This window comes from Myodes glareolus, chromosome 21 (genome assembly GCF_982192425.1).
Source record: "Myodes glareolus chromosome 21, mMyoGla1.1, whole genome shotgun sequence".
In the NCBI taxonomy this organism is placed as follows: domain Eukaryota; kingdom Metazoa; phylum Chordata; class Mammalia; order Rodentia; family Cricetidae; genus Myodes; species Myodes glareolus.
Genome location: NC_142046.1, coordinates 24883934 through 24899070, shown reverse-complemented (window position 1 = coordinate 24899070; position 15137 = coordinate 24883934). Strand labels below are relative to the sequence as shown.

Sequence of the window (15137 nt, the reverse complement as noted above, 5' to 3'; positions counted from 1 at the left end):
AAATACCTTGAACTTCCCAGTGTTTCCAAGCAAGGAATTCAGACAAGCATTGACAGCAGTTCCCTTACAATCAACCGCTCATTGTAGTCACAAATTTCCAGTTGAGGTACTGGACTTAGAGGTTTTGAAAACCTATTTGAGTTCCTTTTGACTCCTAATACCATTGTTATCCGAGAGTAGGAAGAAATAAACCAAAGTTTAGCTAGACAGGCTGATTCATATCTGTAATCTTAGCACTTGGAGGGCTAAGATAGAAGGAACATGAGCTTGAGGAGTATCTGAGTTACATAGGACTTTGCTTTACCACCACCAATAAAGCATAGGTATGAGACATGATGGAGCAATAGTGAGGATTTTAAGTCTAAATTAATGTACCATGCAACTATGATTGGACATTATGAGCATGTTATTTAAACTCTTTGTGTGTTTTTATCATTTGTAAGCTATAGAAGATAATATGTATATCAGTGGATGTAGCAAATATTTTAGCATTTAACAAAATGTATTAAATATGGGTTAATCCAAAATACACTTTTAGAATAGTTCTTATATATAAATGTGTACATGAAGAATTACATATATACTGTATCTTATTATAAAATTATAACAATACACACACACACACACACACACACAAATATGGGACGGGGAGACTGACTTACTTCTTGGTGTCATCCTATGTCATTATGGAAACTATGGCTTGCAATCTACCATGATGTATACTAGCCAATCAGAAACATTGGTGGTGTAACTCAGATTCAAAGGTTCAAAGTCCAAGAATAAGAGGGGGGCAATGGCAAAAATTCTCATCCCAGTCGAGGGGTTCTCATGTCTAAGAGTGTGGAGAATCACTGTGGGTGGCAGCAGAGCAGTGCTGTGCCAGCACAAGCGAGAAATGGCTTCTGCCCTTTTTCATTTGTTCTTTCTCCACTTCCTTCTTCTCCTCAGTTCCTTATGGATTTATTGGTTTCTCCTAAACTGGTGAAATAAAACCTCTTAAAATTCAGTATACTGTTTCGTATGCTGGTGTTTCCCCAATGTTCTCTCAATATACTTATTTTAATATTGGTGTTTTCAGAAGTATGTGATCAAATATTCTGCTATCTAGGTGTTCCATACCAAGTCAGGTTGATGCATAAAATAACAATCAGTTAGCAACTAAAAACCAGGGAAGGCTCATGTGAAAATACGGCCGAGATGCCCTTTATAACCTAGAACCAGTCTGGAGTGCATAAATTATTAAACATAGTTTAGTGGATAAATATGAAAAAAATCAATTTAAAAATAGGAAGTGTTGGGGCTGGAGCGAGAGCTCTCAATCAGTTCATTAGAAGCTTAAGTAAAGAAGTTTGATGAGATTTCTAAAGAATAGTCCAGAAACAAGAGGAAGTACAGAGTCTTGGAGAAAGCTGAAATTGGCACACAAGACTATGAAGATCAAGTGCCAGCCCAAAACTAAAAGATTAGGATACTACAGTGACTTCCATATTTGTTTCTTGCAATATGTTAAAAAAAAAAAAGTTGTTGTCTTGTTTACTGGGTTTGGCTGCCTGTTAATGTCCACAAAGCCTGAAGGGAGAGTGAAGCTGATATTTGACTTGTTCACAGATTATAGATAGATGTGCAGATACTTGACAGATACATGGATTAAAGAGAGATGAGCGTCCAAACAGACTGGATCCCCAAAATCCCGCATATGCAGAGGAAACAGGTCCCAGTGTCCTAGTCAATGGGTTTTCAGAAAGACCCCGGGCCAGCCACAGTCAGAGAATCCGGCCAAATTCCGAGAATCTGGCTAGATCACATCCTCGTTCAGTCCCAGTCCGACTGGCCCTGGTAAATTCTCATCAGATCCGTTCCCTTGTATCATTGGGTGATAGCATCCCTCGCAGTACTGATTTCGTCTTTCATGTTCCTCCTCCTTCCGCTCCCCCTCCGGACCTCGGGGGGCTCAATCCGTTGCTCCAATGTGGGCCTCCGACTGCATAGCCATCCTTCGCCAGACGAAGGGAGGGGGAGGGAGCTGGAGCTTCCCACAGGGCAGGAAACCCTGACAGCCCTGGGGGACAGAGGGGAAGGAGCAGGGGAGTGGGGGGAGTGGGAGGGTGTTGGGAGGGGGGGCGGAAATGGAAACTTTTATAATTTAATAAAATTTACTAAAAAAAAAAAAAAAGAGAGATGATAGATCAAAGATAGATTTCCTTATTGCTCTGCTTGAAATCTTTTCACAAAATAACTTATACCTATCAGAGTATCATACTTCTTCATCTGGTCCACATCCCCCAATTTTCAGACCTGTCCTCTTGAAAGTATAGTCTTGTTGTCTGAACAAAACCCGCTTTAAAGGGGCTTTATTATCTGTTAATAAAGTCAGATTACTTTTCAAGAAATATTAATTTTCATTGTCTAGGTGCTGATATTTTTTGGTCTTGAATTGACAAAAGTGCAAATGCTTTTAAATGATATAAATATGGCATTGTGCTCTGAGAAACATGCAAAAATACAGAAGTAAAATAATGGGGAATATACTGAGAAGTTTCACTATAGGCGAAAAATTCATCAGGTTAAATAGATTTGTAAGAATTCTCCCTTTGGCAATTTTATTATCTCCTGCTTTCCATGAAGTATCCAACATATAGGGGTGGTAGTTACAGAGATGATAAACCTAAATGCTGGATTATTTAGAAAGATGGGGTATTATCATGTTCACATTTCATTTCTGAATCAAAAGCTAAGAATTGTAGCATGATGTGACATTTTTTAACCCTTTCAAAATTTACTCTTCTGCAAATGGTTACAACTTACATTTATAAACTGAAATTGTCATTAATGAGGCCACCAAGATATCAGCAGATTTTCTAACACAGGGTCTTAGAATAAGTTGTTGTTTTAATTTTGGAAAGGGAGCCATTTTGTCTTTTGAGTTGTTCGTATTGACTATTGAGATGGCATCTGATTTAGTCCTGGGAGGCTTGAATTCTCCATGGTCCTTCTGCCTTGGCTTCTCAGAGGCTGAGATAACAGGAGTCAGACAGCATGCTCAAGTATTTGGGGAATTGTTTTTGTTGACCATTTTTATGTCATGTATCCATTGTGTTTTACAAAAAGATTGACACTGTTTCTCAAAAAGTAGTTGTAATAATAAATGCTTCCAATTGGTACTGTAAAATATTTCTTCAGAAAAATTTTTCTTCACAATATTTATAAGAAAAAGATTTTATTTGTCTACTATTGACAAATTGATTGGGTATATTGATTTTTAGAAGACAGTTAAATAAGGCAAATGAAATACTTCTTTTCTGCTGCTAAGACTTCTGCCTGTGTTGATGTAAGGATGATTTTAATGGAATTCATAGGGTTTTTTTGTGCTCAGAATTATAGCTGAATTTTGCTAGCCAATAAAGCAAATTAGTAGAAACAATAATGACACATATTATGTATGCATTAGTACCAATTAAGCAGGGTCCATTTTCTTAAAATATTAATAGATATATTTCTCTGCCAAAATATTTATTGAGATAATTTCTCAGTTTTGTAAAAATTCATCTTAAATGAATGGTAAGGTTATAACAATATTTTAATAATTATTATTAATTGAATTATCAATATTCGATATTATGTGTAAAGTTGACATTTTTCTAAAAAGCATTAAAATATAGATAAATTATTTGTTATATGGACAATTATTCTCTTCCAGTTATATTTACTAGTAAGATGGCTCTTACTATCAAAAGGGATAGAAAATTAGCCTAGTTCATCCCTCTTTCTTTTTTAAATAAGTTTTATTTGAACTCAGCCCCATCTTTTCTTTGCCTGTTGCTTTATGGAAACTGTCTTGCTCCAGTAGCCTTCAGCACACACAAGACTACAGGTTTAATCCCAGTACAATAACAGATAAACAAGCTAATCCATAGAGTGTTGATCACACAAAGTACACTAGGCTCAAAACAAATACAATACAAATAAATTCATAGACTACTGAGCAAACACAAGACCCTTGCTCAGTCCCCAGCATAATAACAAATAAAAATAAATAAACTCATAGAGGGAGGCAGAGACAGGCAGATCTCTGGGAAGCAAATAAACAAACCAAAAAATAAAATACAATTCTGGGAAGTTTAAGGACAGACAAAAAATAATTATATAAAGCAGAAGAAGAGGAAAATGATTTAAAGCTTAAATGTTGTATTGCTTGAAAGAAAGGTTAATACTTAAAAAAAAAACCTTAGAATAATAATTAGTAATAAAGAGCTAGAAGTTGACCAGGAGAAAATGGTGAACCTGGTAAAGGAATCTCAGATGAAGTGGGTTACTGAGTCTGTGTGAAGGAACAATGGGAACCCACATAAACTCCTTAAACCTGTCAGGTCTTTTAGAAAGACAACCAAGTGTAGTGGGTGGAGACTAGAAATTAAGAGATTACTAAAGTAACTTCATTCAACCATGTAGAAGACAGAGCATACCTACACTGAGTATGGTTACGGAATCAGAGAGAGCTGAGCAAGCATTAATGATCAAAAACAACGTTCCTTGGTTCAATAACAATGGGGTCTTTTCGAAGGTATTTCCTCCACTGCTCTATGTTTAGAACAACCGAGAGTTTAGTCAATTGTTAGACAGTGTAAATCAGGAGAGATGAAACTGGTATCTCTTAGGATCTTGGTTTGACTTCACGGGTCTTAGAAAAAAGAACTACTGGGTGCTTATAGCATTCCATAATAGTTAGCTCTTTCTCTCTCTCGGATACAAAGAAGCAGTGTTTGGTGAGGGTCACAACCTCTGTATTGCTAAGAGATTTGTAATAGTACTTGGCAGAAAACCATTAATTATGTCCTATCAATGGTTGACAAACACTTCTGAATAAGAAGTATTTGAAGGTTTTGTGAAACAGGAAACCTCTGCCCAAATCAATAAACTCTTTTTGCAGCACCAAAGCAGCCATGGATAATATGTAATTAATGTGGTCAGCTATGGATTCACGCAAACTTTACAAAACCGGTCAGTAGACTGGACTTGCTCCCAGGTCACCATCTGTTAATCCCCACTTTATGTGACAAAAGGAGCCCTGTGAACCAAATTCCTCAACGGAGCCATTAAAATAGAGAACTGTGCTCAGGTGTTTACTAAGAAAGAAACTTTTAAAAGACTCAGCAGCATTATTTCAAAGTGAAATGAGATTAAACTGGAAGGCAAATTTCTTTGTGGATTTTCCAAGCTGTGAAGCAGAAAATATTGTGAATTATACATTATAGCCTTACCATTAATATAGACACAGGGCTAGAAAATCAGTGTATGGTTTTATTCTAAGAATATAGGATTTTAAAATGTTTTTTTAAAAAGGAGTTTTTAATTGTAGCATGCTTAGAAAAGAATTATTTTATACTAAAAATTAAAAATAGAGTGAAATCAAGTACCTAAAAATGACTGTTAAAGAATCTGCTTTTAATTGCTTCAAGAGGAGTCCTTTCCCCCCTTTGGGTTTTTGTTTTTTGTTTTTTGTTTCAAGTGTAGGGAATGTTGAGTTTTCTCTTTCTCTTTGCAGCCAATGGGAGCCCTGGCTCTAGTTGCTAGTACACTGTCTCCTGCAGCACAACTCCACCTCTGTCTTTTACATCTGCTGATTTGCTTCTATAACTCTAACAATCCCTTTGGGACTCTGATTAATGCAAATTAAGTTAAAGGGTGAGACAAAACAGATTGCATGGGAACTTGGGTGGCGAAACACTTGCAGTGAGGAGTCTCCAGGCCCAGGGCGCCTATTCTTTTCTGTTGGTTTCTTTTGTTAACAGATTTTCTCAGCAGATGACTTTTTTCAGAAATTGCTATTGCCCCTTTAAAAAATATTTATTGTTAACAGTACAAAGAAAATTCCTGCTTTGCCTTCTTCAGATTGGAAGTAGGATGAACCCACAAATGCATATTACATACAGCTAATTTCTCACATCTCCTCCATATTGATCACATCTCCGCATTGTCTTTTCTTTGTGGCATAAAATCTTATAACACGAATGCTAACTACTGGGGGATGGGAAATAAACTGTTTGTAGTTCTGTATCACAGGGGAAACCACTGTCACAACAACAAAAGATATAAACTCATTTGAATGGAGTTTTATTCACAAGGAGTCTATGAGGGAGAAATGCTACAAGCTATCTCCTTTTTATGAAACTTGCTAGATAAATATGATAGAGAGCGATGGAGAGAGCTCTAGGTGAGGGCATTCTGTTGCTGCCCTGTTGGCATTCTTCTATTGAGATAAACATGCCCATTTCTTCTAGAGATTTGAAAGGCACCTTTCACAAGACAAGCATAGGAGTAGCTGTAGGGAAAGGTCAAAAAATCGGACCTAGGTTTTATGACCTATCTCAGGGAAGAAGTTGACAGAGAAGATCCGAGAGACCTCTCTGTGCCTGCCCTTTTTCAATGTATCATTCCATAGTTTGGGTGGTATGTCTTGAACTCTGCCTACCCAGAGCAGTGAGTCCCCTGCTAGAAAGGCACTATTCATTAGCTGAAAGCTGAATTCCTACCATTGAGGTCAGAAGGGATAGCTTATTCTGCCTTTAGTTTAGTAGCCTAGATCTAAAGACTTTATTCTGTTATAATGAATAAATAATAGTAATAATAAAATAATAAACTATTTAACAAATAAGCAAGCTCTATTAAAATAAGAATGAAGATAATAGCTGTTGATCAATTGATATAAAAAAATCTTTGGGGCAGGAGAGATGGTACAGTGTGTGAAGTCTCTTGACCACAAACTATGATGGTCTGAATGTGATCTCTGGGACTCACATGGTAGAAAGAGGAAATCAGTTTCTGCAAATTGTCTCTGATGTGCACAGATACGTCACTGCATATCAACACTCAAACACGTGTACACACACACACACACACACACACACACAAGCATTAAATGAAATTTTATCCCAAATCATAATAGAGAGACAGGGGAAGTATCTCATGCCTAGCATGTGTTGTGTACCCAGGGAAGGTAGGAGAAAAAGGAGGAAGTCTGTTACAGTGATTCCCTGGCACATTAGCAAGAATGGTATGCCCACGTCAGGAGTCAGTGTCTGAGGCAGGGTAGGAACATGGAGATATTCCTTGGAACTCCCAGAATTTATGACAGAATCTACCTGAACTTTATTGGCATTTAGTGTAATCTTAAGAAAATCTGCTCTTCCAATGCAAAGAACTTCAATTAAACCAGATTAGACCAAGTTAAAATGCCCATGTTTAATAAATGCAGCACTCTGGTCGACCAAGACAGCATGGCGGGGAGAGAAGCCCATGCAAACCCTGGAGACCACGTGTTCCTTTTTCCAATGTGAGCCTAAATGACTTGTGAGCATGGTCCTGACCCTCCCAGTGGAAAGGTCAGTGTTTGGCAGGCTGGGCGTTGTAGTCCAAGCACTTGGCAGGCTGGGAATTAGAGTCCTATTCAATATTACAATTGATATATTTTATATAACATATACCAATTATACATATACTATTATAATTATATACATATTATAATTGTGCATATATTATTTCCATGTAAACAGAGCAATGATTTCTAAGAATTTCTCTCCTTAACTCATAAAATGTCTTTTCATCTGTAATAAGAAGAAAATGAAGAAAATTATTTTGACTGTGAACTTTAGGAGCAGGAAGGTTTCCAGTGATTTGTACAACTGCCTGCCCTTCTCATAGGCACTGGGTAGCCTCAGCAAGGAAAACTTTACTTTGGATCATTAAGTGAATCAATTTTACCTTCTCCCTTTTCAACGTTGCTATTTCACTGTGTCCTTGGCAGCTCCCAATCCTTGTGCAGCCAATGACGGTAGAGGCCCCTGCTCTCACCTGTGTCTCATCAATCATAATAGGAGTGCAGCCTGCGCCTGCCCCCACCTAATGAAGCTTTCCTCCGACAAGAAGACCTGCTATGGTAAGTTTCCCACAGTTGTTAGTCAAATCTGAATGGAGATATTTCCAGTTCTGCAGGAAGTTTACTCAGAGTGAAGTGGAAGCGGTTTTGACTCTCTTTAAGAACACATTAGCTGTGACTGCTGGCAGCCACTATTAAGAATTCAGCTATTTCTGGGGAGACTGACAATCCCTTAAGATGGGCTGTGTTATATTTGCTGTTTATTACCCTGTTCATTTTTTTCTTGCTACTTTCTTATTTGATGCACTAGCAAAATTTATCTCTGTAAAACAGAGAGATCCATGAGTATAAGTGAATTTCAAGGAAGTGATGATGTAGGTACCCTGCATAGCAGGAGGTTCTCACCAGCTTTCATTTCCTGTTCCTTTAACAGTTCATTGTTGGCCTGAGGGGAAATGAAAACAAACAAATGAACAACTGTATAGCTTGGACAGACAGACAGACAGACAGACACATAGACACACACACACACACACACACGCATATTTGTGTGTGTGTGTGTGTATATATATACTAAATAACTTGTGTTAATGAAAATACATATTTTTCTTTGTAGTTACTTAATCCATAGGGCAGAAAATAGAGTCATTTATCAGATGCTAAATTGTAAGTCTATTATTAGTGGCTTTAATTCAGTGCAGTTAGTATAAGGCAAGACCAGCCTCATCTGATGCAGATTCATGCTTATGTTTATTTATAAAAGCACACAGAAGGCCATCAAACAGTAATTAGGATAAAAGGTTGTAGCACAAATAATAAAAACTCAGAGACTGATATTGGGGTTCAACCCAAAGATCAGAAAAGCAAAACAGCCAGCCACTGGCTCTTACCTCTACCTCAGACCAAAAATAGGTGAGATCCTGTCTCTGAATCCTGAAGACTCCACACCCCACACTCCACACTTCACTGAATTCCTGTCTTTTCTGCTTTATACTCCTCTCTCTTCCCAACCATACTCCTGTCTCTATCTTTCTAGTGCTAGGATTAAAGGCATGTCATCCCAAGAGCTGGGATTATCTTTGAGTGAGCTCTGTTTCTCTTTCAGATAGATTCAATCTTGGGTAGCCCAGGGTGACCATTAACTCACAGAGATCTCTCTGCCTCTGTCTCCTTAAATCCTGGGTTTAAAGGTGTATGCTACCACTTAGTGGTCTGTACGGCTGACTAGTATCACTGTTTGCTCTCTGATCTTCAGGCAAGCTTTATTTATTAAAACACAATATACCACTATAAAAGGTACCTGAGAAAACAAATATTTGGGATGGACAGCTGCACATTCCATCAACCCAGAGAGCAATGCCTCGTTCATTGAGGTGTTATCTTTCTTGGGCTCGGGTATGTTGATGGGAGAAGCATGTCCCACCTTTTATCATAATGAAGTTATATAACAAGTTCTATACCCAGGTCATGTGTACATGCATACTATAGACTTGAAGAGGAATGGCATTCACTGTGCCCACTTAATATTGCCCCTGACAGTCCAGCCACACAGAGAAATGACCAACACCCATCAGCTATTGGAGAGTGTAGGGACTAGAGCATGCTGGGGATTTTAAAGGTTCCTGCATAGAATCCAGGAGTTGTATGTCAGGCAGGCTGCCTTGCTCTATATGAAGAGTAATGCTATAACAAGAGTGTACCATGGGCCCTCATGTTAGACTAGTGGCTTTCTCAAAATAATAACAACCCAGCCACAACACATATTAGAGTAATTATAACTCCTATATCACAAAACGTCTAAAAAGAGTACCCAAATGCTGCCCAATACCAGGACAAAAAAAATTACAATAAAATCTGGAGACTACATGAACCCTGATTTTGATAAGGAATACATAAATTGAATTTTTAAAAAAATAATGTATAATTTTATTCAGTGACATTTTTAAAGCAGATATATTCTTAAGTCCTTTAAAAATCATTTAATAAAAGGCAATTTTATTTTAAGGCAGATATATTCTTAAGTCCTTTAAAAATCATTTAATAAAAGGCAATTTTAATTATATTCAAATATGAGGTATTAAAATATGGTTGTTGAGAATATATATGCAGTATGTTCTGGTTTTGCTTGTTTGTTTTCTGTTTGGGTCGGTTTTTGAGACAGATTCTCACTATGTAGCCACAGATGGCCTGAAACTCAGAGATATGCCTGCAACTCCATACCTGATTTTTGTAAGCAATATTTAGCTATGCTGAGATAAAATTAAGTACGGAGAATTCCTTGATATTTCAAACTAAATTACTAATATGACTTAAAGTTCTTTCTAACCAGTTTTACAGTTTCTTATTGTGAGTACCTTCAAGATAGATAATCTATACATTGTTTCTACCAGATTTTTTTAAAAAATTATTCTCTTGTGTTAAAACTGAAGCCATCGAAAGTTGCTATTTTAGGATTTCTAGGCTATGTTAAAGTTGTCAACAATATAAGAAAAATGATCACTTTAATTTGTCTCTCTAGAAATGAAAAAGTTTCTTCTTTATGCAAGACGTTCTGAGATCCGAGGAGTGGACCTTGACAACCCGTATGTGAACTTCATCACGGCCTTCACTGTCCCAGACATCGATGATGTGGCTGTAATAGACTTCGATGCCTCCGAGGAACGTTTGTACTGGACAGACATCAAAACACAAACCATAACACGGGCTTTCATTAATGGAACAGGGCTAGAAACAGTTATTTCAAGAGGTAAAAGAATTGTGTGACCCCAGCAGTGTTTGTTATTCCATTTGCAGTAAACAGTTTCTTTAACATTCTTCCTACACTGATCAACTCCACTGAAAGTTGGAATTGGTTATGTGCAGACCCAACAATGTGCTCCACATCTACAAATGTCAAATGCCACAGTTAAACCACATTTTGATAACCAGAAATTTAGCTCTATTCAAAGGAAAAATTCCAAAGCAAATGAAAATTTTCAAATGTCTAAACACATTAAAAAAGCTTTTTTTCCCCTTTTTTTGCTGCTGTGAAACACTGCTCACATGGAGACAGCATAGCATACAGCAAGGATTGGCTCAGTCTTCTGAATTAGGTTGTAGAATCAAACCGCTCTGTAAAAATATTATACAGAGAGATATTCCAGGCGTTTTCTCAGAAACTCTGAGCAGATCCACTTGAATTAACAAAAAAAAAAAAAGGAAGGAAGGAAGAAAGAAAGAAAGAAAGCAAGAAAATAACAAAAGGACTGGCAAGATGACTCAGTGGCTCAGTGGGTAAAAATACTTACTGTATTAGAGAATCTACACCTGAAAATTGTCCTCTGACTTTTACACACTTGCCGTGACACATAGCAGCTCACATGTATCTATATGAACATGAACACACATGATAATAATAATAATAATTTCTAAGCTATAAAATCCACCAGAAATTATACATACACATGAGTGTGGTGGCTGAATCTCAATATTCAGCATTTAATTGATGTACTATTTGTTTATGTTGGATTTTTTTCACTTTCTGTCAGTCACTAGCTTGGTGAATGAGTCTTCACTGAGCACTATTCACTGTGGCTGAAATCAGACCACACTTGCTTTCCCTACAACTGTAGGCCCTCTGCACTTCATACAGATGTTGCAAGAGGACTGGGGGGGGGGGGGTAGTGTGATTTTATCAACTTGACCTAGCACCTTCACTTTGAAGAATAGTGAAAATTATAATCAAACTGTATTTGAGAACTGTTTATTTTTTTCATTTTACTCAGTATCTTTATTTGCAAAATATTAATGTATTTTGAAATCTTATATTTTTAATTGAATACAGATTCTTCTCTCATACAATACATCCCAACCATAGTTTCCTCTCCCTTCACTCCTCCTAACTCCCCTCACCTCCCCCAGATCCATCCTTCCTCTGTTTTCTCTTCAGAAAAGGGAAAGATGGATCAGAAGTCAGGGATGTTTAAGGTCCTATTTAGTGCAATAAAGAATACAGAATAAATAAATAAAGAATAAAGAATAAGGGCTATAGCCTTTCAGGAACTTCAGCTATACCCAGAGGTAACATAGGCTGACAACCGACATGTGTCTGTATTGAGTCCAACTGGACACATATTACTGCTGTTAAAACAATGTACTAAATGTTAATTCAGTATTAATTCATCAGAAGTGTTAAAATTTATTTCTAACTCAACAGAAGGAAAGTCTGAAGAATGGATATGATGATTTCCTCTTTCTACAGAACTTTTTTAACAGTGCTGGGTGTATAATTTGTACTAGGCCGAAAGATTTCATTATACTCATTGAAATGATCCTACTACTTGAAAGGAGTTCAAGGCCTCTATGACTTTATCAAGAAGGAACACGTTTCTCCAAAAGCTCTGAGACCTGTACACGGCTAAAGATGATGTTTATAAACATTAAGCCACAGGCTTCTGATTGTAGTGGTAGGACTGGAATCCAGTTCTAATTCATTGAGTGTATATTTGAGAAAAATATAAGACTTTTCCCTTTAATGGACTTTAAATGCACCTACCTTTCCAAATTGAGAAATAATATTATTTCAATAAAAATACACATGCTCATTACAATCTGAAATTAATTAAGACATTTGGACAAGTATTTTCTATAGGAGAAAAAATAGAGGGAGAGATAGATGCAGGGTAGCCACTGTGATACCCATATTGCATCCTCCAGGGAAGCCAGAGCACAGACAAGCCCAGGGAGCTGAAGAAATAGAATCTGATTATACAAAGTTCCTTACACACACACACACACACACACACACACACACACACACACACACATGTATATATTTATATAGCAACTAGCACTGATTTCTATGTTTCAGCTTATGTTAATACACATAATGGTATTTTGTTGGAAGAAGGCAGAGTGAGATATTTAGCTTTGCTTTGAAAGTTATCCCTTTACCAAAGATATCTAATAGAGAGTCTTGGACTATGCAGAGTTTAACCAGAAAGAAGAGATAGAGACTCTGCAAAAGTGGCTACAGTTCTTCACAGATTCAGTGGATTTGCCTTTTTTCCAGAGTGCAGCCTTGTTAAAGACAATGTGGTGCTTCCAATGAGAAATACCCCATATGCTCGCTCGTGTATTTGAACACCAGGTCGGTAGTTGGTGGTGTTGTTTGGGAAGGTTTAGGGGTGGAGTCTTGCCGGAGAATATATGTAGGGAAGGTCTTTGAGAGTCATAGTATAAATCCAAAAGATGTGAGAAGAAAAACTAAGGACCCAAATCATCATGGGAAAATTAATTAAAGCAAGCAGAAGCAGTGCTTCTTATCTGTGTACACATGATGCCTTCCTTTATGGTGGAGTTCTAGAGGTCATCATTGGACATGAGCAAAACAAGGTTTTCTACCTCAGAGGTATGTGGTTTTTAAATGAGGGATTTAGTTGGCAAAATAAGGGGGTTATGGGAGCAGAGTCTAATAAGGTAAACATATCAACATTTTGAAACAGATGCAGGGTTGCAAGACAGTCATTGCAACTGCTTGAAGTAAGATATTGCCATTTCCTGGAACAGTCAAGGCAGAGCCATTTGTAGCTAAGGTTACAGATGGGGAAATGGCTCAATCTTTAAGAAGCAGAGATTTAATCAGAAATAGGAAGGATCCTAAGGATTCTAGTTTTATTTTATTTTCTATTTTTTTAATTTTTTTATTTACTTTTTTTTGTTTTTGTTTTTGTTTTACTGGAAGATGGCCTTTCATCCTAAGACGGAAGCAGGCTGGTTTATCAATAGCTTTGCTCCACCCCTACCAGTTACCTGTCTATGCCCATTCTTGCCTTTGTAAATTTGATATCTCAGCTTCCTGAACCTGTTGCCATGCTTACAATTTGCTGTCATGCCTCCCTACCATATGGACTGTTATACCTGTAGAGCCATATAAGAAAAACACTCTTCCATAGTCTTTTTCATTTGTGGTGTTTTGCCACAGTAACAACAAAGTAACTAACACAGACTGGTAGAAAGTTCCATTAGCAGCAGCAAAAGCAGCAATGAACTCTTGAAAGTTTGGCTTTGGACCTCATCAGAGTATCACACATTCCCATAGTAGTCTATTTACCTTGCTTGGCCATCAGTCCTTTTGCTGTCCTGTGGATGACCTCTGAAGTTTTTGTTTCTCCTCTGCATGTGACTGCCCTTTGATCCTTCACAATGTGTTTTTATTTCTTTTTTTAATTGAAAATATCTTCTTCTTGCATATAATACATCCCCACCACAATTTCCCCTCTGTCCACTCCACCTACACCCCCACTTCTTGATTCCCCCAGATCCACTCACCCTCCATTTCATGTTCCAAATGAACATTCCATGTTCAGAAAAGAACAGATCCCCAGAAGATGGGAGTCAGGCAGTACAAAACAAGATACAACAAGATATGACAGAAGCCCTTTTCTGGAGACTGGAAAAGGCAACCAAATAGAAGGAAAGGAGTCTCCAGAGCAGACAAAACAGTCAGAGATACAGCTGCTCCCATTGTTAGGAGTCTCACGAGAACACAATGCCCAAGAGTCATAAAATAAAAGCAGAGGACTTTGTGCAGACTCATTCAGGCTTCTTGCTTATTGCATCAGTCTCTGGGAGCCCACGTGAGACTTGTTTAGCTAATTGAGTGGGCATATTTTCCTAGTGTCCTCCACCTCGTGACTTCTAGGCTTTCCTCCCCATCTGTGCAGTGTTCTGAGATCTCCAAGGTGAGAGACCCATTGTTAACGTCCAATTTAGACTCCGTCTGTGTAATATGTTGTGCTGGTCTCTGCACGCTCTCCCACGTGCTTCTAGGGGAAGCCTTTCTAAAACTACTGGAGAAGGACTACTGGACGAGACACCAATCAATCAGCATAGAAAAATATCATTAGAAATCTTTTTTTTTCTGTTTTTCCCTCAGTAATTTTTAGTTCTACCCTAGGCTTCTGGAATACCCAGCCTCCAATTTACTGGCCTTCCAAGCAGTGTACGGGCATTGGCTACCTCTTGTGAGTCTCAAGTTACCCCGAACATTGATTGGCCACTCACACATGCTCTGGACCTCCATTGCCCCAAACAGATTGAAGGAAGGGCCGTTTTTTGATGGTGGGTTTTGTGACTGAACTGGTGTTCAGATTTCTCTTTTTCTAGCCTGTGTAGTACTTTCTGATGTCAAGATTTAAGGGTGAAGGCTCCCTGCTTATACCAACTCAACCTCTCTATTTTCAGTGAGCTGAGTGAAACTTGTTTTGCACAATGGGGCCCTGTT

At 37.8% G+C, this 15137-nt stretch overlaps 1 protein-coding gene across 2 annotated transcripts in view; it reads left to right on the top strand.

Annotated features, from left to right (window-relative positions):
- Nucleotides 1-15137, top strand: part of Lrp1b (LDL receptor related protein 1B) — a 1858137-nt gene that overhangs the window by 1216848 nt on the left and 626152 nt on the right. For both annotated transcript variants that reach the window (XM_087899923.1, XM_087899922.1), the window contains exons 28-29: nucleotides 7802-7933; nucleotides 10392-10619. In XM_087899923.1, coding sequence (XP_087756049.1) covers nucleotides 7802-7933; nucleotides 10392-10619 — 360 coding nt within the window. The remainder of the gene's footprint in view (nucleotides 1-7801; nucleotides 7934-10391; nucleotides 10620-15137) is intronic.